The sequence below is a fragment of the Tachypleus tridentatus genome, chromosome 9 (assembly GCF_004210375.1).
Source record: "Tachypleus tridentatus isolate NWPU-2018 chromosome 9, ASM421037v1, whole genome shotgun sequence".
Lineage (NCBI taxonomy): Eukaryota > Metazoa > Arthropoda > Merostomata > Xiphosura > Limulidae > Tachypleus > Tachypleus tridentatus.
The window spans coordinates 145,269,934-145,293,938 of NC_134833.1; the positions used below are offsets into that span (position 1 = coordinate 145,269,934).

The 24,005-nt window shown below is 36.1% G+C and overlaps 1 protein-coding gene across 2 annotated transcripts in view; it reads left to right on the forward strand.

The window, feature by feature from the left end:
• The window catches only part of LOC143226596 (nose resistant to fluoxetine protein 6-like), a 56,346-nt gene that overhangs the window by 24,993 nt on the left and 7,348 nt on the right, over positions 1-24,005 (forward strand). For both annotated transcript variants that reach the window (XM_076457789.1, XM_076457788.1), the window contains 6 exons: positions 3,852-3,942; positions 7,044-7,156; positions 16,834-17,004; positions 17,398-17,491; positions 20,752-20,844; positions 22,611-22,776. In XM_076457789.1, the coding sequence (XP_076313904.1) occupies positions 3,852-3,942; positions 7,044-7,156; positions 16,834-17,004; positions 17,398-17,491; positions 20,752-20,844; positions 22,611-22,776 (728 nt within the window). The remainder of the gene's footprint in view (positions 1-3,851; positions 3,943-7,043; positions 7,157-16,833; positions 17,005-17,397; positions 17,492-20,751; positions 20,845-22,610; positions 22,777-24,005) is intronic.

Genomic DNA, 24,005 nt, shown 5'->3' on the forward strand with positions numbered 1-24,005 from the left:
TGACGCCACATGGTGATATATTCGTATCATTGTCTTTGGGAAGTAATACATGAATCTATTTTCATTGTTATTAAACCTGTTAATATTATACTTTTTATTATGGTAATTTCACTTCTCTTTGTTATCATTATACTCCTTCAACGTTAAATGTACTGAATAGCTCAAAAGGTATTTTTATGGATAACAAGAGAATGAACAACTGCTCCTAATCAGTAATATCCTGTTATTTTTTGTGTTGAAATCCCTGAAGCCAACATAGAGTTGCAGTGCATCACATTATATATACATGGTTTACTCTGACTAGATTAAACTCTTCACAGAATTCGGCGTATTTGAATGAACTGTATGGTCGATGTATATAACTTATACATTTTTAGAAAATCATTTTTTTTTTTATATTTCACGAATAGCAAAGTGCTTGTAAGATTTTAACGACACTTGACATTCCTTTTCTGTATTTTTGACAAAAATGTAAAGGCAGCCAATCAAGAGCATCCTACCACCCACCATCCACGCTGAGGAATTGATTGTCATTCTTATAACGCACCCATAACTTAAAAGTATCCGAATTCAGATCAGAGGCGCATCCAGCGTTGAGCGGCCCCATGAAGCTCCATCCATGTTGATTACGTGTTAATTTTCAGCTTTTATATACAATAAACTCGATTGGTATTATTTGATAAAAATAAAACTTACAAACACTATTACATTTGATTTGTTTTAGTGACCGTTTTATTAAGAGTTTCAATCAATTTCATCTTCTAAATCAATTGCTCCCTAAAATGTACTGTCTCCTCTCCCCGAGAGGAAAACTTGGCTACTGCCACTGATCCAGGTCCGCGCTCCAGAGCTCTGTCACAAGGCTAACCCGTGCCCAACGAGGGTAGGAGTCATGAAACCAAGAAAGTAGGACAAATCTTGCAGTTATATCATTTTTTTTCGTTAACTTTTTCATAATATAGATTTATAACTAACGACCTGCTGTTGTATAATCAGTACTTTTAGGAATGAAAAGTGACTATAAGCAGGATTCTAACCCGCGACTCTGAAACACGTAAGCTCGAATCCTGTTTAGTTGCCCCGTAGTGGTATGTCTGCGGACTTACAACGCTAGAAACCAGTTTTCGATATCCGTGGTGGGCACATCACAGATTGTGTAGCTATAGGCTTAATACAAATAAAGAAGAGTTTCATTGTTATAAGACTTCAGAGTCATCGCTGTGTTACCGATGGGGACAGTTTTCTTTGAATATATACACATCTCGATCTTTGTTCTCAGGTCATCTGTTTTGTTGTTAAGTTAAAAGCTGCAGAATTGCTTACATCGCTATGCCCATCGTATTATCGAACTCCGAATTTTAGTGTTATAAGCCGTGAATTGCTCAAAACAAAAAGTTGAATAATATTTGAAAGTGAATTTAGGAAAATAATACATGTAGTTTAACAGACGAAAACCTCCACGGTTCGGAAACTAAGATTCTGCACTGGCATATAAATATTTACTAAGTGGAACTGTTCTCTGTAAATATTTATACAAAGATATCTGGTTTCTTAAGCCTTGGATGAGGCTATAAATGCCTAACATTTCAGAATACTTCCGACAATAAGTAACGAAGAATGTTGTGAAAATAGTTTTATAGGCAGATTGGAGATAGGCTTAGGAAAAAACGACCTTTACACTTCATATATATATATATATAATATCTTTTATTTTAACGTTAAAATTATATATATATATGAAGTGTAAGGACCATTTTTTCTAACTTTTTTTTATCAAAACGTGTAATGCTCCAGTATGCCCTAGAAATTCTGTAAGATAAAAATTGTCAGTTTTAAGGAAATGGTCGAAAAACGCTACGTAAACTTTGTTTAAATTCAAATTTAGAGTCAAACTGAAGATATCAAAACCTTTTGTTGCTTATTCATTTTAAAGTAGCGTGACTTACCCTTAGACTTAATGACCTAATTAATATTAGTAATGTCTCTCGACTAAATTTGTTTACTCTCTTCTGTGGAAATGTTTCATATCTATTTCAAGATTGGATAATATATCAACATATTGTAGAAATGATACTGGAAGTAATGGAGTATAGCCAACATGCGAGAAGTGACTGTTGTTCAGATGAAACATTATACAATTTAACATATTGATAATGGGCCAAGGAAAACATTGTAACGTTAATTGAAAGTCTGGTGTCTGATATCAACTTAATTAACACTTGGACGTTGTCAAACCCCTCTTGTTTCCCTCATTATTCTAGATAACAACAGGTGGAGTATTTAACCAAAACGTATGGAATGAAAAATGGAGACTCAAACAAACAGTAAAAATAATTATAACGCCAGTTTTAATTGTATGTTACTTATATTATTCCTTCCTTTTCATAACTGTTTTAATTGTATGTTACTCATATTATTCCTTCCTTTTCACAACTGTTTTAATTGTATGTTACTCATATTATTCCTACCTTTTCATAACTGTTTTAACTGTATGTTACTCATATTATTCCTTCCTTTTCATAACTGTTTTAATTGTATGTTACTCATATTATTCCTACCTTTTCATAACTGTTTTAATTGTATGTAACTCATATTATTCCTACCTTTTCATAACTGTTTAAATTGTATGTTACTCATATTATTCTTACCTTTTCATAACTGTTTTAATTGTATGTTACTCATATTATTCCTACCTTTTCATAACTGTTTTAATTGTATGTAACTCATATTATTCCTACCTTTTCATAACTGTTTTAATTGTATGTTACTCATATTATTCCTACCTTTTCATAACTTTAAATTGTATGTTACTCATATTATTCCTTCCTTTTCATAACTGTTTTAATTGTATGTTACTCATATTATTCCTTCCTTTTCATAACTGTTTTAATTGTATGTTACTCATATTATTCCTTCCTTTTCACAACTGTTTTAATTGTATGTTACTCATATTATTCCTACCTTTTCATAACTGTTTTAACTGTATGTTACTCATATTATTCCTTCCTTTTCACAACTGTTTTAATTGTATGTTACTCATATTATTCCTTCCTTTTCACAACTGTTTTAATTGTATGTTACTCATATTATTCCTTCCTTTTCATAACTGTTTTAATTGTATGTTACTCATATTATTCCTTCCTTTTCACAACTGTTTTAATTGTATGTTACTCATATTATTCCTTCCTTTTCATAACTGTTTTAATTGTATGTTACTCATATTATTCCTACCTTTTCATAACTGTTTTAATTGTATGTAACTCATATTATTCCTACCTTTTCATAACTGTTTAAATTGTATGTTACTCATATTATTCTTACCTTTTCATAACTGTTTTAATTGTATGTTACTCATATTATTCCTACCTTTTCATAACTGTTTTAATTGTATGTAACTCATATTATTCCTACCTTTTCATAACTGTTTTAATTGTATGTTACTCATATTATTCATACCTTTTCATAACTTTAAATTGTATGTTACTCATATTATTCCTTCCTTTTCATAACTGTTTTAATTGTATGTTACTCATATTATTCCTTCCTTTTCATAACTGTTTTAATTGTATGTTACTCATATTATTCCTTCCTTTTCACAACTGTTTTAATTGTATGTTACTCATATTATTCCTACCTTTTCATAACTGTTTTAACTGTATGTTACTCATATTATTCCTTCCTTTTCATAACTGTTTTAATTGTATGTTACTCATATTATTCCTACCTTTTCATAACTGTTTTAATTGTATGTTACTCATATTATTCTAACCAGATGTGAAATTTTCAAAGTAATATGGAGATTGGAAAGTACACAAGTCACAATTTATGTATGCTTGCTTTTATTTTTCTAGTGAGAAAAAAAATCGATTTAAACGTGACTGTGACCTGGTGTGAGGTAAAAGATTCTACTTGGAGCTTAGATAAAGGTCAGCTTGCAGTCTGGTAAGTTCATCTAGATAACAGTAAACTTCCTGTCTGAGGAGGTTGTAATATTCTAGTCAATTCGGATATATTAGTAAAAATACTGATAACATGAATTCTGTTCTACATCATTGTAATTTTCGTGTAGCAACACTTTATTTGTTCTTTTGTTTGTGTACAGTTACATTTGAGAAAGCTTTCGCTAAATACTAAACCTCATTAGGCCTGCTTGTTTGAAATATACATAGAACTCGTGGTTCTTAACGCCTTAAAAAATACGACATGTAGATCGGTGATTTGTGTGATATTAAAGACTGGTATCAAATTGTTAACAAATATTTCTTTACTTGCTATGTACGGATTTCTAGACAAAATTTACAATGGCATCTTGGTCACATAAAACTATAATAAATCTTATTGTGATGTAAGGTCGTTGTGTCACACAAACTACCAATTTATAGATAGTTGTTTGGTTGAGACACCATTATACAGTTAGTACTGGAAGTTTGTATGTTAGGCCTGAAAAATCTTATGGTTTAAATTATTATTAGCACTGCTGTGGTTTAATAATACTAATAAGTATTATGGTCCGTCAACCATGTCGCTCCTACACCTGAAGTGTAGGTTTGTTATAAGCTGTATTTTAATTTTGTTGTATTGTGTTTTTTTTTGTTAGCTAGTAAGCGCATGACATTAAGATCAAATATGTTTGTAGGAAAAAGCATAGGATATTCGTAATTGACGTCATGAAAACCCAGTGAATTTTTCTAAATATCTAAAACAAGGATTAGAATAAATATTGGTGAGTAAATCGATGAGCTATGTAAACTTGCAGAGTGAATCAGTGAAATTGATAGTTAATCAGTCAGATAACATTCCAATAATGTAACTAGTATTTGATTCAACACTTATCTCTTATGTATATATATATATATAATATTTAAATTAGTCCTTTTCAATGGTATGGCTATAAAAGTATTTTTATCAACAAAAATTGCACATCTCACAGGCCCGATTGTTTGAAAATTCAACCACCACAATAATAATTATTAAAATACAATACACATAGCAAAATGTTTAATGTGTATTGGCTTAACGTGATTAAGTACTTATGTGTGTGTGTCTGTATTATAAATACACATGATTTGCTACAAAATACTTGGCACATTTCTAATGGTCATAACTTTCAAATTAACAACAAATGAGGTTTGTAGTAAAGCACATAATGATGTGTACACCATTAAGCTATTCATCTGTTGAGCCTATTCAAAAAACGGTTGATGTTACAAACAGAAAAGCCGTTGTTTGTTTTGTTGTTTTTTTGAATTAAGCGCAAAGCTACACAATGGGTTCTCTGTGCTCTGCCCACCACGGGTATCGAAATCAGGATTTTAGCGTTGTAAGTCTGCAGACATACCGCTGAGCCACTGGGGGGCAACATAAAAGCACAAGATGAATTTGTGGAGGTCGTTCGTGGGTTTCATCTAATATTGTGCTTGTTCTGTAATCAAAATTGACTTACTACACACAACTTCACATGGCGTACTTCGACACAACATAATTCAAGTGTCGCGGTTTCAAATCCCCGTCACACGAATCATGCTCGCCCTTTCAACCGTGAGGGGCTTATAATGTAACGCTCAATTCCACTATTCGTTGGTAAAAGAGTAATTGAAGATTTGGCGGTGGATGGTAATGACGAGGTGCCTTCCCTCTAGTCTTACACTACTAAATTAGGGACGGCTAGCGCAGATAGCCCTCGTGTAGCTTTGCGCGAAATTACAAAACAAACAAACAATTGACACAGCAATATCAGTAGCATACTTGGTGGGACTCATCGACACGTGACAGTCGCTGAAGCAAATATAAAGGAAGGAGGAAGAGGTCGACGAAACCTGACCCTCCCGGGTAAACAAACCACAAATACCCAAATAACACACACACACACACACACACACAGAGAGCAATATTTACCTACAGAGGTCCTCGTGGAGCAATTAAGCTTTATAAACATAGTTGTATAAAATATTTATGGACCAAGGTTTTATAATTTCATTGCTTACGGAATTCCTATTAACGTATGAGGTGCACAAAAGAATTAAATGCAATGATGGTAGTACTTTTGTGTAAAGTGCATGGAAAACGACTTATTTCATCGAATTTTGTTTTTGTGTGTTTCTAACACTTCATTTTATATCGGCCAACAACATAAACTTACTCAATATGGTTAAAGTATGGACCCCACCAGTACTGTAAAGTATAAAAATGAATTGGTAATTTCAAGAGTAAGTGTTATGCGTGTCATTAAAACCGTTTAATCTTGTAATAAACAGAATATTTCAAAGCCTGATATTAAACCTTTTTATTGCACGTCATAAAAAAGAAAACATCGGTTTTTTTCCCTTTTAACCTCCAAGATTCTGAGATTTTTTCTTTTGTTTCTTTACGTATTATCAAGTTAAAAAGTTTCTAATAATAAATTTCCATGTGGTATTTGGTAGTTTAATGTTTTTTAGATGTTTCTATCGGACCTCTGTTTAGAGAGAGAGATTAAAATATTTTAGAGTTAAGTCGTGTTTGTCTGAAAATTAGTGTTAACACTAAACTTGAAATGTTTGTAGAAAAATAAATAAATAAAAAGAACATTGAAGTACTAAGCCTAAGATAACCATAATAAAGATATTATCAATAGTTTATAATTAATACAAAATTAATCAAAAGTGATTATTGTCGATTTCAAACTTTTATAATATTTTTATTTTACGTATAGAATATATGTACGTTTGGTATAAATACAGAAGAACAAAGGTAAAGGAGACAATGAAATATTTGTGACAGACTAGCAATAATTATAAAACATGTTTTGGTTTGTTTTGAATTTCGTGCAAAGCTACACGAGCGCTATCTGCAATAATTTTTTCATCATCGTTCATCTGTCAGACTTTAGCCATAAAGTATTAAATATATTGTGATATTAAGGAATATAAAAATAATTTAATTTGGTTTTTATAACAAAACATCGAAAATTTAAAACAGTAATTAGTGTAGTTTTAACTTTTAGCACTAGATGGCTAAATTGAATTATATTCAGTGGGTGATCTTTCAAAATGTTTTTTTTCCAGCTTGTTTAATGGTCTGATGCTAGGAATTGTACTACTGGCAACGATTACTGAGCTAACTCGTCGATACTTACAGAAACGAAGAAATCTTAGGGTTAAGGAGCGAGCAGAGACAAGTAAGTAGCTTTACACGTTTGCTAGTAAAAAAAAAATAAATTAAAAAAGCATAAAAGTACTTCCATACAAACGCATCACAGGAACACCAGTGACATCAAACTAGCAACTATCAAGTAGGCTTATGCTGTGATTCAATTTTGCATTCTCACTGCAACATTTTTATAATACGTCTCTTAGAAGTTTTTCGATTGAGTCACTCATAATATATTTTTAATAGTTTGTTTGTTTTAGAATTTCGCACAAGGCTACTCGAGGGCTATCTGTGCTAGCCGTCCGTAATTTAGTAGTGTAAGACTAGAGGGATGGCAGCTAATCATCACCACCCACCGCCAACTCTTGGGCTACTCTTTTACCAACGAATAGTGGGATTGACCGTCATATTATAACGCCCCCACGGCTGAAAGGGCGAGCATGTTTGGCGCGACGGGGATGCGAACCCGCGACCCTCAGATTACGAGTCGCACGCCTTAACACGCTTGGCCATGCCGGACCATTTTTAATGGATTTGGTGTTTTAACATCGGATATTCTTTTTGACAAGGAACAATGTTAACACCAGTTTCGTTTGAAGCATGTCAAAGTTCAGTTTATAAATTAAACCTTATTACCGACAGTTGGGATCCGGCATTCTAGATATTTAAGGGACTCCACTAGTAATCCGAGGGTCGCGGGTTCGAATCCCCATCACACCAAATATGCTCGCCCTTTCAGCCGTGGGGGCGTTATAACGTTACTATCAATCCAGTTATTCGTTGGTAAATACTCGCCCAAGAGTTGGCGGTGGGTGGTGATGACTAGCTGCCTTCCCTCTGTCACTGCTAAATTTGGGATGGCTAACACAGATAGCGCTCGTGTAGCTTTGTGCGAAATTTAAAACAAAGCAAGTCAAAATTCGGTTTAAACATTAAACCTCATCACCGACTGTTTGCATGTTTATAGAAAAGTTCATTTTTAACTGCCATTATAAAGCAATGAATAAACATCACGGAAAATAATTTTATTTATAATTTTGATTTTATCAATTAAAAAATTACATATTTCTGAATTTATTGAAACATGAAGAACAGTATGAGTAACATTCAATATTTTGTGAATTAAATACTCAAATATAACAACACTTCATCGGTTAAATTTGTTTCGTGTTGCATATTATTAATCAACAGACAGTAGAAGTGCACTTGCTATTCTGTGGCTACGCTTTGTGCTATAGCTACGACTCAAAGAAACATAAACATGAATGTGTGACAAAATTAAAAATCTGAGGTCAAGGGCGAAGTTCCCTTCCCAAGGGTCAAAAACAAAGTTCGTACTTTAAAAGCTTGAATTAATGTGTTTTTCAACGTGGTGCAGTCCGTGGTGCACTTGACTGAATGTTTACACGCTGTACATCGAAAATAATTCTGATTGGACGATTCAGCCCCCCGCTAGTACAGCGGTATGTCTCCGGATTTGCAACCGGTTTGATTCCCCTCGGTGGGCTGAGCAGATAGGCCGATGTGGCTTTGCTGTAAGAAAAACACACAAAACACACACATGGACGATTCAAGCATGATACGTGGGTACTTCATGTCCAGTTTAAATTGAACTTATTATTACACTTTGCAGCACCTTGATGTTTTGTTATTTTTATGTTGATTGGACGGTCGGATATCAAACTGTTTCCACTCATCTTATTGACTAGGTTGGCAAATGGCGCGCGCCTTATTGTATGTAATAGCTCATTTCATTGGTTATCAGGCGAATAACGAACCACTCACTTGACGCGATACACACACGCGACAACTATCTATTTTGCACTGCTCTTTTATCCTCGCTATTCGTTGCGTAAATCTGACGTAAAGGATTAAGACCTTTCTAACAGTTTTGGGAAGAGAATTACACGTTTCATAAAACACTATAGAAAAAAGAAAAGAAATTGAACGCTGGTAGTCGTGAGGTGTTAGCAGTCACTCGTAACATCGTGCTCTGTATTCAATATATGTGAGTTAACAGGTGCGTCACTTTTCTAGAATCCCTTTGCCTGTTTGAACGCTGGTAATCGTGAGGTGTTAGCAGTCACTCGTAACATCGTGCTCTGTATTCAATATATGTGAGTTAACAGGTGCGTCACTTTTCTAGAATCCCTTTGCCTGTTTGAACGCTGGTAATCGTGAGGTGTTAGCAGTCACTCGTAACATCGTGCTCTGTATTCAATATATGTGAGTTAACAGGTGCGTCACTTTTCTAGAATCCCTTTGCCTGTTTGAACGCTGGTAATCGTGAGGTGTTAGCAGTCACTCGTAACATCGTGCTCTGTATTCAATATATGTGAGTTAACAGGTGCGTCACTTTTCTAGAATCCCTTTGCCTGTTTGAACGCTGGTAATCGTGAGGTGTTAGCAGTCACTCGTAACATCGTGCTCTGTATTCAATATATGTGAGTTAACAGGTGCGTCACTTTTCTAGAATCCCTTTGCCTGTTTGAACGCTGGTAATCGTGAGGTGTTAGCAGTCACTCGTAACATCGTGCTCTGTATTCAATATATGTGAGTTAACAGGTGCGTCACTTTTCTAGAATCCCTTTGCCTGTTTGCATCGCTACAAAACCACATTGAGCTATCTGCTGTGTCCACTGTGGAGAATCCAACCCTGGATTATAGTCTATAAAGTTACTGCTGTTCCACTAGGAAACTTCTAGAATCTTAAAATATGTCTTGGAACAATCGAACATTGTATATTAATTTAAATATAGGTTAATATTTGCCTAGGGAATTACATCGTAGACTTCCGAGGATGTTTTTTAGGAATATGAACAAGTAGTTTCAGGGAAGAATGATGACAAAAAATAAATTTCTCCAAACCAATTAAACGTAAACAAAAATGCCAACAGACTCAGTAACAACCAAACCCTGAAATATATCCTTTAAAATGTCTTGTTTTGTGTATTGTTTCGTACAAACTTACAAGTGCGAGTTTGAATATTAGATGAAATACAAAACGTACGAAGAAAAAATATTAAAGTTTGAGTAAAATTGAAATCACAAGAATATCAAGAATTACGTTAGTGGTTCATAATAGAGGTCGCCTGGCAGTTTCACAAACTCTACTAGAACATACGGACAAAAACCATCTTAAAAAACAGACTTGTTTTTGAAACAACACTCAAGACCTACTGTCTTAGGTTCTACGACATTTCGCAGCCGCAATTTCGCACCCGACCCTTAGCAGCCAACAATTTAACAGCCGAGCTTGTTGGCAGCGAATAATTTCGCATCCAGGAAAATTTGCAGCGGATGATTACCCAGCCAAGTAATACATAGCTAAGTTATGGTGTTGTTCATGATGTTACTAATGTCAACTTAACAACAAATTAGCATCCATTTGAAAATTGACGTCACTATTAAACCTGGGGAAAAAAAACATAAAATGTCTACGTTTACTATTAGAACTTTAACACATAGTCTTCTCGTTAAACTTTCATTGATTTATTTTAAAAGAGTTTGTTTGTTTGTTTTTGAATTTCGCACAAAGCTACTCGAAGGCTATCTATGCTAGCCGCCCCTAATTTAGCAGTGCAAGACTAGAGGGAAGGCAGCTAGTCATCACCACCCACCGCCAACTCTTGGGCTACTCTTTTACCAAAGAATAGTAGGATTGACCGTCACATTATAACGCCCCCACGGCTGAAAGGGCGAGCATGTTTGGCGCGACGGGGATGCGAACCCTCGACTCTCAGATTACGAGTCGCACGCCTTAACGCGCTTGGCCACGCCGGGCCTAAAAATAGTTTTAAACAGCCGATTAGTAACATCATGAACAACACAGTAACCTACGTAACATCAAACAGGGGAAAGCCGAAGGCATGCAGCAATGGATACGTTTATTTATTCGATAAGGGTAGTAAGAAGGGCAAATCAGGTAACTTTCTACATGTGTGAAAATTACAGAACTTTGCACTGCCCTGTATGATATACGAGTCTTTTATGTTAAACTGTAATGTTGATGTAAATACTTGGCTGGGTAATCATCCGCTGGCAATTTTCCTGGGTGCGAAATTGTCCGCTGCCAAACGAGTTCGGCTGTCAAATTGTTGGCTGCCAAGAGTCGGGTGCAAAATTGCGGCTGCGAAATGTAGGGATACCACTGTCTCAATAGCTGAGGCTGCTACAATATGTAGGGATACCACTGTCTCAATAGCTGAGGCTGCTACAATATGTAGGGATACCACTGTCTCAATAGCTGAGGCTGCTACAATATGTAGGGATACCACTGTCTCAATAGCTGAGGCTGCTACAATATGTAGGGATACCACTGTCTCAATAGCTGAGGCTGCTACAATATGTAGGGATACCACTGTCTCAATAGCTGAGGCTGCTACAATATGTAGGGATACCACTGTCTCAATAGCTAAGGCTGCTACAATATGTAGGGATACCACTGTCTCAATAGCTAAGGCTGCTACAATATGTAGGGAAACCACTGTCTCAATAGTTGAGGCTGCTACAATATGTAGGGAAACCACTGTCTCAATAGCTGAGGCTGCTACAATATGTAGGGATACCACTGTCTCAATAGCTGAGGCTGCTACAATATGTAGGGATACCACTGTCTCAATAGCTAAGGCTGCTACAATATGTAGGGATACCACTGTCTCAATAGCTAAGGCTGCTACAATATGTAGGGAAACCACTGTCTCAATAGTTGAGGCTGCTACAATATGTAGGGAAACCACTGTCTCAATAGTTGAGGCTGCTACAATATGTAGGGAAACCACTGTCTCAATAGCTGAGGCTGCTACAATATGTAGGGATACCACTGTCTCAATAGCTAAGGCTGCTACAATATGTAGGGATACTACTGTCTAAATAGCTAAGGCTGCTGCAATATGTAGGGATACTACTGTCTAAATAGCTAAGGCTGCTACAATATGTAGGGAAACCACTGTCTCAATAGCTGAGGCTGCTACAATATGTAGGGATACCACTGTCTCAATAGCTGAGGCTGCTACAATATGTAGGGATACCACTGTCTCAATAGCTAAGGCTGCTACAATATGTAGGGATACCACTGTCTCAATAGCTAAGGCTGCTACAATATGTAGGGAAACCACTGTCTCAATAGTTGAGGCTGCTACAATATGTAGGGAAACCACTGTCTCAATAGTTGAGGCTGCTACAATATGTAGGGAAACCACTGTCTCAATAGCTGAGGCTGCTACAATATGTAGGGATACCACTGTCTCAATAGCTAAGGCTGCTACAATATGTAGGGATACTACTGTCTAAATAGCTAAGGCTGCTGCAATATGTAGGGATACTACTGTCTAAATAGCTAAGGCTGCTGCAATATGTAGGGAAACCACTGTCTCAATAGTTGAGGCTGCTACAATATGTAGGGAAACCACTGTCTCAATAGCTGAGGCTGCTACAATATGTAGGGATACCACTGTCTCAATAGCTGAGGCTGCTACAATATGTAGGGATACCACTGTCTCAATAGCTAAGGCTGCTACAATATGTAGGGATACCACTGTCTCAATAGCTAAGGCTGCTACAATATGTGGGAAACCACTGTCTCAATAGTTGAGGCTGCTACAATATGTGGGGAAACCACTGTCTCAATAGTTGAGGCTGCTACAATATGTAGGGAAACCACTGTCTCAATAGCTGAGGCTGCTACAATATGTAGGGATACCACTGTCTCAATAGCTAAGGCTGCTACAATATGTAGGGATACTACTGTCTAAATAGCTAAGGCTGCTGCAATATGTAGGGATACTACTGTCTAAATAGCTAAGGCTGCTGCAATATGTAAGGATACTACTGTCTCAATAGCTAAGGCTGCTACAATATGTAGGGATACCACTGTCTCAATAGCTAAGGCTGCTACAATATGTAGGGATACCACTGTCTAAATAGCTAAGGCTGCTACAATATGTAGGGATACCACTGTCTCAATAGCTAAGGCTGCTACAATATGTAGGGATACCACTGTCTAAATAGCTAAGGCTGCTACAATATGTAGGGATACCACTGTCTAAATAGCTAAGGCTGCTACAATATGTAGGGATACCACTGTCTCAATAGCTAAGGCTGCTACAATATGTAGGGATACCACTGTCTCAATAGCTGAGGCTGCTACAATATGTAGGGATACCACTGTCTCAATAGCTAAGGCTGCTACAATATGTAGGGATACCACTGTCTCAATAGCTAAGGCTGCTACAATATGTAGGGAAACCACTGTCTCAATAGTTGAGGCTGCTACAATATGTAGGGAAACCACTGTCTCAATAGTTGAGGCTGCTACAATATGTAGGGAAACCACTGTCTCAATAGCTGAGGCTGCTACAATATGTAGGGATACCACTGTCTCAATAGCTAAGGCTGCTACAATATGTAGGGATACTACTGTCTAAATAGCTAAGGCTGCTGCAATATGTAGGGATACTACTGTCTAAATAGCTAAGGCTGCTGCAATATGTAAGGATACTACTGTCTCAATAGCTAAGGCTGCTACAATATGTAGGGATACCACTGTCTCAATAGCTAAGGCTGCTACAATATGTAGGGATACCACTGTCTAAATAGCTAAGGCTGCTACAATATGTAGGGATACCACTGTCTCAATAGCTAAGGCTGCTACAATATGTAGGGATACCACTGTCTAAATAGCTAAGGCTGCTACAATATGTAGGGATACCACTGTCTAAATAGCTAAGGCTGCTACAATATGTAGGGATACCACTGTCTCAATAGCTAAGGCTGCTACAATATGTAGGGATACCACTGTCTCAATAGCTAAGGCTGCTACAACATGTAGGGATACCACTGTCTCAATAGCTAAGACTGCTACAATATGTAGGGAAACCACTGTCTCAATAGCTAAGGCTGCTACAATATGTAGGGATACCACTGTCTCAATAGCTAAGGCTGCTACAATGTTTATAATAGCCAAAAAAGTGATTTTCCAATTATTAAGCAAAATACAACCACTTATTCTTCATATAATTATTATTCATATTTTTTGTTTCTTAAGCTTACAGGAAAAATAGCCATGAATATTTGTTTTTACTCCTGGACAAACATACTAAAAAAAAACAACTCTTGCGCAGGTCATAGGACTATTGTTGATTCTTGAAACAGAAGGAGCGATTTTAACAGTATTTTCTGGGCAAGTTTCTCTTCGAAACCATTCAAGCACTTACGCCAACAATAAAAGCGGCTAGTTATACTGCACCAAATTTTATATACAGCTAATAATGAAACTTCTGCGAAGGTTGTAGGCCTATTTTTTTAAGTTGATTCTTGAAATTCGATATTTCCACTTTTAAAATTTTCTAAGTTATTCATCTGTACCAATATAAGCTTCTCGAAGTCATTTAAGCCAGAAACGCTTAGTTTTATTAAGAATAAGCAAAGTGTATAGTTATAACAGCCATCTCCAGTTTTATTATTCTTGGTTATAGTTTTACGAGCCGCTGCAGAAAGAAGGCTGCAGATATTTTACTCAAACCTAGAATGTAGTGTTAGTTATGTTACACAATAGCTTTAAAACTAGTTCAGGTGCCTTTGTTCTTCGCTCCAATTAATTTCTCTAAGGCCTTTACTTTCCGCCATTGAAAACAAAAAAAATCCGATGTTTTACTAATTCGCATCAAGTGGAAAATAATTTTTGCAACTTATAGCGCATTAATTGGAAACTGTCACATTGAGGATTTATCATTTCTCGAGTTCGATGTTGTTTTCCGGAGTTATTTCAGTCAGTTTTCTACCAGTAGACGATTGCCATATTAGATTTCTCTACTCTTGTCAGTAGTGATTTATTCTACTGATTTTTGTATGCCTCTAAAATTGTGAGTGCATATTTTATTATTATTATTTATGTGTTTGCTTTTCAAGCCTACAGCAAGGTCGACTGGGTACTGTACACCAAAACCTAGATATATATACTATACAGAACGCTGCGAATGTTCCTAAATGACCTATTTAAAAAGGTAATTACTTTTCATTGAAAGCTGATTTTACGAGGCTGTAAATACATAATATATACGATATTGTCGTGAGTTGTTTTTATACTGCTTTGTTAAACGCGTATTTACAAGAAACCTCAGGCATATAACTACCTGGTGGCAAAAAGAGAATGCAGTGGAATGTTGTTTGTTTTTGAATTTCGCACAAAGCTACACGAGGGCTATGTGCACTAGCCGTCCCTAATTTAGCAGTGTAGGACTAGAGAGAAGGCAGCTAGTCATCATCACCCACCGCCAACTCTTGGGCTACTCTTTTACCAGCGAATAGTGGGATTGACCGTCACATTATAACGCCCCCACGGCTGAAAAGGCGAGCATGTTTAGTGCGACGTGGGATTCGAACCCGCGACCCTCAGATTACGAGTCGCACGCCTTAACACGCTTGGCCATGCCGGGCAGTACAAAATTGTTGAAAAACGGGTTACATTCAAATCAATGTATATGCAAGTACGTAGTTTAAAATCAACATAGAAAAAACTTAATAAACAAGATAACTAAAAAGTGTTAACCTAACAAGGGGAATAGGGATCGTTAAAAACGTACAGAAATAATTAGAATCAAAATGTAAATGGTTATATTTTTAAGCCTACCACTAGAGACTATTAAAAATATATTAAAACAAACTAGGCTCAAAAATGTGTCTGCATTATTTTCTATAAATAGGTTTTTTTTTAATCCACTAAAATTGAAAAATATTTTAGACGTGGAGTCAAAATATCTATCCATATCTTGAGAACATAATTCAGACGTTATGTCCAGCCTAGCTTGTTTACTTTTTTTTTTTTAAAGAGTTTGCAGTAGTAGGCTTAAAAATATAATCTTTGCATTTTGATTCACCTTGTTTCTGTAGTCTTTTTGACGATCCATATTCCCCTCTTTAAATTATCAGCTTTAACTTATCTTGCTTAAGCTGTTAGCCTTATCTGTTTCTTAGTCAAGATGGCTGAAACCCAAACATGCGACGTCATATTCACAAAATGTGGGAATATTGTCTATTTTATTACCGTTCTAATACTGTCGAATAAGACATCTAAGGAAATTTGATTTTTTATTCCACTTTTAACAAAAATATTGGCGAAGTTAATTTTCGAGTATTTGTAATCTTAACTTCTATAAGATAAAACCAAGATATATTATAGCTGGCTTTTGCAATGCTGCCTGAATAGTAATCTCTAATTTGTGCTTTCCACTGGTCTCGTAGAGTTCAATTCAACCCTTTTTTAAATTATACGATTATTGATTATTAGTTTGATAATAATTTGTAACGAATCATTATCTGTATACTTTAAACTAACTTCAGTAAGAATAAAGTCAAACAATCTCGACCATGCACATTACCACTGCCGACGAAGATTGTCGAACTATACCAGAATTCGTTAATATTATTAAGATGTAATACCCCACAACTTACCATTCAGTAAACCGTGATTTGCCACCATAACATGTTATATACCGCAAGAAACCATTGTTGTTAATTAAGATATGTACATATATAAACACTGAAGATTTATCGCTAACATTTGGAATTTGGTTGATCGAAATAACGTCTTTCTATGTTCGTCTTCACGATTAGAAAAACAAAATTATTGGTAAGAAAAACTAACACGATTGGCACACGAAACTAATAAACCCGTGTACACATTTGTCGATTTCGTCTCTTTTGCAGGTTTTGCCGTACAAGCAATCGAAAGTTTTTCTGCATATGGAAACACGAAGCTACAACTCGTCACCGGAACACAGACATATCGCCTACGAGTGGTGGATGGAATCAGAGTCTTTGCTATCACCTGGATTATATTAGGAGAAACATTTAAGTCCATGAGTTCGGAGAAGACGAGTAATTATCATATGAAACAATTAAAACGTGTACCATATAAAGAAACTGTAAACATAGCTATTGTATATGTGACTTTACCCATCTGTTCCTTTAGTTTGTTGTATGTAATATCAGTTCAGTTATTTTTATTTCAGACAACAGTAAGAACGTGTTAGCCCTTAAATGATGGAAATCACCTGTGATGTATTTTTCAAAATATTGAAATCTTCCAATACGTTTTACCTTATTGTGTCTTTTACAATATTTGCACATTTTAACGACGCGTGGTACTTATTAGTACCGAATATGAGGCCATTTAAAGACATTATTTAAAAACGTGGTCTTTTACTGGCATTTTTATAACACTAGATGTTTTAAATTATTATAACATGACCCATACTGACTCTTCAACAGATGCTTTTAGGAAAATATTTCACCTTACTGAAGATCCTTCCTTCCAAATGGTCATTCAGTTCCCTTTTGCTCTAGACACGTTATTTTTTACAAGGTAAGTTTACATTTTTAAAATGTGACATTAATATTTCAAATCTCTTTTTGTCAAATAGCTTTAGTGGCCTTAAGCTGGTGAAATTCCCCAAATTATGAATTACAAGCAAAAGTACCCTTTTCCAGTGGCGGGAAAAGTTTATTTGCCAATTTCAATTATTTCGTGGATTTTATATAAAGGTTAACTGTGTTGTACTCTCAGTTTTACTCAGAAAAGCCACTTATATCATACTCTGTAAAAAGTGATTACTGACAATTTCATTCATGCTAAGTGCTGCCCAGCGATAGCACGCGGTAAATCTACGTTTTTATTCTTTAAGTTACGTCACACTTTAAAACGTGAATGATTGTTTGTTTTTTGAAATTCGCACAAAGCTACTCGAGAGCTATCTGTGCTAGCCGTCCCTAATTTAGCAGTGTAAGACTAGAGGAAAGGCAGCTAGCCATCACCACCCACCGCCAACTTTTGAGCTACTCTTTCACCAACGAATAGTAGGATTGACCGTCACATTATAACGCCCCCACGGCTGAAAGGGCGAGCATGTTTGGCGTGAAGGTGATGCGAACCCGCGACCCTAAGATTACGAGTCGCATGCCTTAACACGCTTGGCCATGCCGAGCCTAAGTGAATGATAGTTGATTAATTTCGAACAGCTTAGTATAGAATATTCTGTTTGTAAAATGAAATTTGACATCAACATTATTCACGACTGTTCTCACGTCATTTCAAAAGTGAATGTTACGGCTTGCATGCGTGCACAGCCTTTCAAACGAGAGAGCCGAACCCTAGGACAGACACCACGGTTGGTAATATATATAAGATATCCCAGTAGCATCGGTGTAAAATTGAATTTATATTTTCGCAACTGTTCACATTTTTGGTTATTCAAAAAGTTTTAAACTTATAACTTTAAAATGAATGTCACAGGTAAACCTTTCTATTATTCCCAGACATTTCGTTAAGTAGCTAAAACAAAAAAAAAGACGTAATTTGTTAAGCCAGGCATGGCCAGGTAGATAAGGCACTTGACTCGTAATCTGAGGGTTGCGGGTTCGAATCCCAGTCATACCAAACATGCTCGCCCTTTCAGCCGTGGGGGCGTTATAAGTTTCGGTCAATCTCACTATTCGTTGGTAAAAGAGTAACTCAAGAGATTGGCAGTGGATAGTGACGACAAGCTGCCTTCCCTCTAGTCTTAAACTGCTAATTTATGAACGGCTAATGCTGATAACCCTCGTGTAGCTTTGCGCTAAAAACGAACAAACATAATTTATTTCATGTAGATTTTCTGCCGCCAACGTTCTCTGTGGGAACTTTATAGAGGTCATAACATTTCGTATATTATTTTAAAATAATCAGTTAAAGTACCCATATTAACCAGGTAACGTGATCGTACTAAAAGCCTTAAGATAACGAATTTATTGGACCAAAATATATTTTAACATGAATAGCGTTAAGACATTGGCTGCATTATAATTTCGTGTCATTGTAAAGATTAGCAATCGTCTGTGTTAGTTTTATAAAGAACTTTATAATAACGATTTATAAAAAAATACCATTTTAGTTTACCAGAGCCCTCTAGTAGTGCCTTAACAACTGAGTCAAAACTGACGTATAAGTGATGAAATCGAACGATACTGAATCCCTTTCACAACGAATTAGATTGCCCTTTCACCCGTCATAATGTGACGGACAATTCGACTATTCATCGGTAAAAAAAGAATATACCAAGAATCAGCGGTGGGTGGTGATGACTAGTTGTCTTCTCTCTAGTCTTACCCTGATAAATTAGAGACAACTAGTGCAGTTAGCAGTAGTGTAGCTTTGCGCTACATTCAAAATCAACCAAACCACTTAAGCCTCTCAAAACAGTGATTCGTATATAACGTTAATGGTGTTTTTTTTTTAAGTCCTTTTCAGTCACCAGTGAACTAAGCTAAAATAATTTAGTTGTTTGAATAATGTTAGAGCTCTTGCGTAAATCATGTTGTATACAAATCACCGTTTCAAGAGGCCCTAACTATATTTCTATGGGGGCTGAATCTTGAATGACAAGTAACAGAGGTAGTTAATCCAGTAAAACATATTTTAGAACCATGGGGTGTTTTTGCTCTGCAAGTCACATAAAAACTACATGTTGCTCCCAGCTGAGATGGGGAAGAAATCAGAGAAACTCAGTGTGCACTCTATCGGCAGTTTTAGGATTCAACCAAAAAACTGTTTGTGAGACTCTTTAAAAGATTTTTGGGGTAGAAAATACCTTATGGTACGACGTAGGGTTAACAAATAAACAAACATGTTCCTAAAATCATTGATCGTTTACGAAAGTCCAGTGATAGGACTTTCAGTCGGCCTTGTCCTTTGTAATGACACGAGTTGTTACCTGACAAGCAATAAAGAAATACGAATCATTGCAGGAGTGACACAAGTATTCGTTATTCCTTTTATAGAGAAATTTCAGTGTGGAGAGTCTGATATTAATTTGTAAAGGTAAAACAACAAGCGTTATCCGGTTCATGTCATACTGTTTCGGTAACCTTATGAAAATTAATTTTAAAAAATTGAACAGTACAATGAGAATACCTACCATATATAAAGAGCTAAACCTGTACAACAGAAACCTCATGTAATAACTCTGCTCAAGAGATGTAACTATATAAAAAGTGTATTATGAACACAATTTAAAAAATGTCGTTTTCTTACATACAAATAGTTGTCGGCAAACTATGATCTAAATACAATATAGGCCCGGCACGGCGTTCAACTCGTAATCTGAGGGTCGCGGGCTCGAATATCCGTCGCACCGAACATGCTCGCTCTTTCAGCCGTGGGGGCGTTATAATGTGACGGTCAATCCCACTATTCGTTGGTAAAAGAGTTGGCAGTGGATGGTGATGACAAGTTGCCTTCCCTCTAGTCTTACACTGCTAAATTTAGGACAGCTAGCGCAGATAGCCTTCAAGTAGCTTTGCGCGAAATTAAAAAACAGCAACAAACAAAACATAGGTAAAGACTAGATTGTCTCTTTTTCGCTATTTTTTTAAAAAGAGATAAATTATTCTGTAAAAATGAAAATATGATTGGTAGTATTTGATAGGATGACACCATGCCATTCTACTTGATAGGCAATAGTTAATTTGATTGCATAAGTGAGAGTGTGAACACTTGATAAAAGTGTGAAACTATTAGTTCTAGTTGTTATCATGTATTTCACTTGTAAATACCATCTCAGAACCTCCATCTTCCTTTCTGCTCCATAGTGGAATATTGATTACGTACCTCGCTTTAAGAAGATTGAAGGAAAACAACGGACAATTTAGCCTACTCCGTTACTATGTTCATCGGTACTGGAAGTAAGTATATAAGTATAACAACAAATACGAGTTATCTAATTACTGTACTTGGTGGATATATAATACAAAGATTATTTGATCACTTCGTTTAATATACGAGGTCTGTTCAAAAAATACGCGGACTGACGTCATAAAACAAAATGTACTTTATTTAGAAGTTACAGGTCTGGGACCCCTTCAAAGTACTCTCCTCCCCAACGCACACACTTATCCCAACGGTGTTTCCACTTGTTGAAACAGTCCTGGTACGCTTGTTTTGTAATGTCCTCCAGCTCCTTCGTCGCATTTGCCTTAATCTCGGGAATCGTCTCAAATCTTCTTCCTTTCAAGGGTCTTTTGAGTTTGGGGAACAAGAAAAAATCGCAAGGAGCAAGGTTAGGTGAGTAGGGGGGGTGGGGAAGAACAGTGATCGAGTGTTTGGCCAAAAACTCACAAGGTCTGAGGGCTGAATTTCGCAGCAACGCGGTGCATCTTCAATTTTTTGGTCAAAATCTCGTAACAAGATCCAACTGATATCCCACACTCTTCAGCAAGCTCCCTGACAGTCGATTTGCCCGCACCAGGGTGTTGATTTTGTCGACGTGTGGGTCGTCAGTTGACGTGGAAGGACGTCCAGGACGCTCATCATCTTCAATGGACTGTCGACCATCCTTAAAACGTTCATGCCACTTGAAACATGCCGTACGCTTCATAGCAACATCACCGTAAGCCGTGTTAAGCATAGCAAAAGTTTCAGTCACAGATTTTCCAAGTTTAACACAAAATTTCACAGCAAGTCGTTGCTCCTTCAGGTCATTCATTCTGAAATCCGCCAAACGAAAAAATCGCACTTCACTTAAAACCGCGTAGCTAATACACAAATGAAGATATCTGCAATCGGAAAATGGCGTCGTAATCAGCTGATCTGTGCGAACCTAGCGACACCAAGCGGATTCCCTGGAACCAACTGGAGCCGCGCAATTCAAACAGTCCGCGTATTTTTTGAACAGCCCTCGTAAGAGGAAGAGGTCTGATGTACCTGACCCTCCTGGGTATTTAACATCGATACCCAAATACCCACACGGTGAAACTCAGCCCTCGTAATTCACGTACTACGTAATATATGTTCTAAATAATTAATGATTTTTAAACCCTAGAATATGAAGAAGAGACAAAAAATTTAAAAGAGAACAGTGAATCTTCTTTAGCGGGAAAAATATTAATAATTTATAAGAGAAAATAAACATAAATATAAACACACAGAAAGTTACAACACGTACTATATCTGTTAACACCAACTGAAAATTGTATCGTAATGTAATGTTTTTAATTAATTATGAAAGTCATTGAATACATTTTAAATGTGATAGATAATTTTTTGAAACGGCCGTAACTTTTTTTTCAAGAATTAATATCTCTTATATTATGTGGTATTACGTTTCAGATTATCGAACACTGACCTCATGGGTTTTTAAAGAATGGTTCGTCTAAAACTGTTGATTCTTGTATCATTAAATGTTTATCTAATCCGTATGTTACTTTCTTAATGATTCAGCAAAATTACTAGTTACAGTTTTCCAAAGTATAATTATAAATTTCTAAACCTTTTTTTTTTTACCCTAACGCTACTGAACAACACTTATATTAGCTATAACTCATTGCCGCAGTAGAGACAGGGAATATTTAAAGGGATCATACATTGTGTCAGCTTCAGGCTTCTTAATGTGGCGTTTGTTCTCTTCTTAATACAACTAAAAAAACATATACATGTTTTTCTCTCTCCATAGGTTGACTCCTACTTTCCTCATTATTTCAGGGGGAATCTGGTTACTGGAGGATCTTGGTAGTGGTCCAGTTTGGAAGGAAAGCCTTGATCCGTTAATTAAAAGCTGCAAGAAGAACTGGTGGACGAATGTTCTGTACATCGGAAACTTTTACAAAGTTGAAGATAGAGTAAGTTAACATTTAATGCGGAGAAACTGCGTTAAATGTATGGCTAAACATCTGATTTTAATTAAATCAGATGACAAACCGCAACAACTAGGCTTAAGGACGTTACTGAAAGAAGTTTTGAATTGTATTTATAAAAAAAACCAAGCTGAAAAAAGACTCAGCATTATGAAAAATAGCATCAAAGCCTGATCATACCTTAAATAAAGTAATAATTGTTGAAATATAAGTAGAAAAAGTGTTTAACAAAATAAAGTTACCAAATTCTGTCACTGAAGAAGGATTTGGATCAAAATCAGTTTAAAAGACTGAGTTGAGAAAACGTGCTGCACCTTAAACCTAAAGCAAATCATGAATTAGGGTATTAACCAAAATATTTCATGTGTTTATATTTTTTATTACAATAATTTAGACAAGTAAAGTTTGCCACGGTTCTGCGTGTGTGTTAATTCATCTAATTTGCTGTACAGCAATGTAAATGGTGAACCCTCCGACATGCCGTGATATTTAAGGCACTTGACTCGCCATGTGCAAGTCGCGGGTTCGAATCCCATCACCAAACATGATCGCTCTTTCAGCTGTGAAGGCATTATAATATACAACCAATTTCACTTTTGGTCGGTAGAGAGTAGCCCAAGAGTGGACGGTTAATAGTACTGACTAACTGCCTTCTCTCTAACCTGTCACTTCTATGCTAGGGACGGCTAGTGTTTAAAGATTTGTGTGTTCGTTTCTCTTTGAACCTGTTTGTATGTCGTTTTAATATCTTAAAGTTTGATTAATTTTACAATAGCCTTCAAATATAATTCACTTAACACAATGTGGCTGCAAACAGCGCCAACTATTTTCAAGATCTCTACAACCCAGTTCGATAAAGGTGAGTACATTACTTTGTGACACTCATAGAATGTGTTTGTATATACTGTGTCATAACCTGTTGAATTACATAAATAGAACGTGTATGTAAGCAGTGATGTTTTATTTTACGTTGCGGTAGTTCAGCAGTAGATCAATGGGCTTATGACGATATCAATCGGGTTTGGATACCGTCATGAGCAGAGCACACATAAGCTTTGTGCTTTATTACACACTAACATATAATTTCGTTTTGAGCTTTTGTTTCCTTTCTCATTTTAATTTATCAGTGTAGTTAAGAACTTGGAAAGTTAAAATTCAGGGATCAATCTAATTCTTCAGTCTTGGGTAGAACTGTAGTTTGGCGGTGTATATTC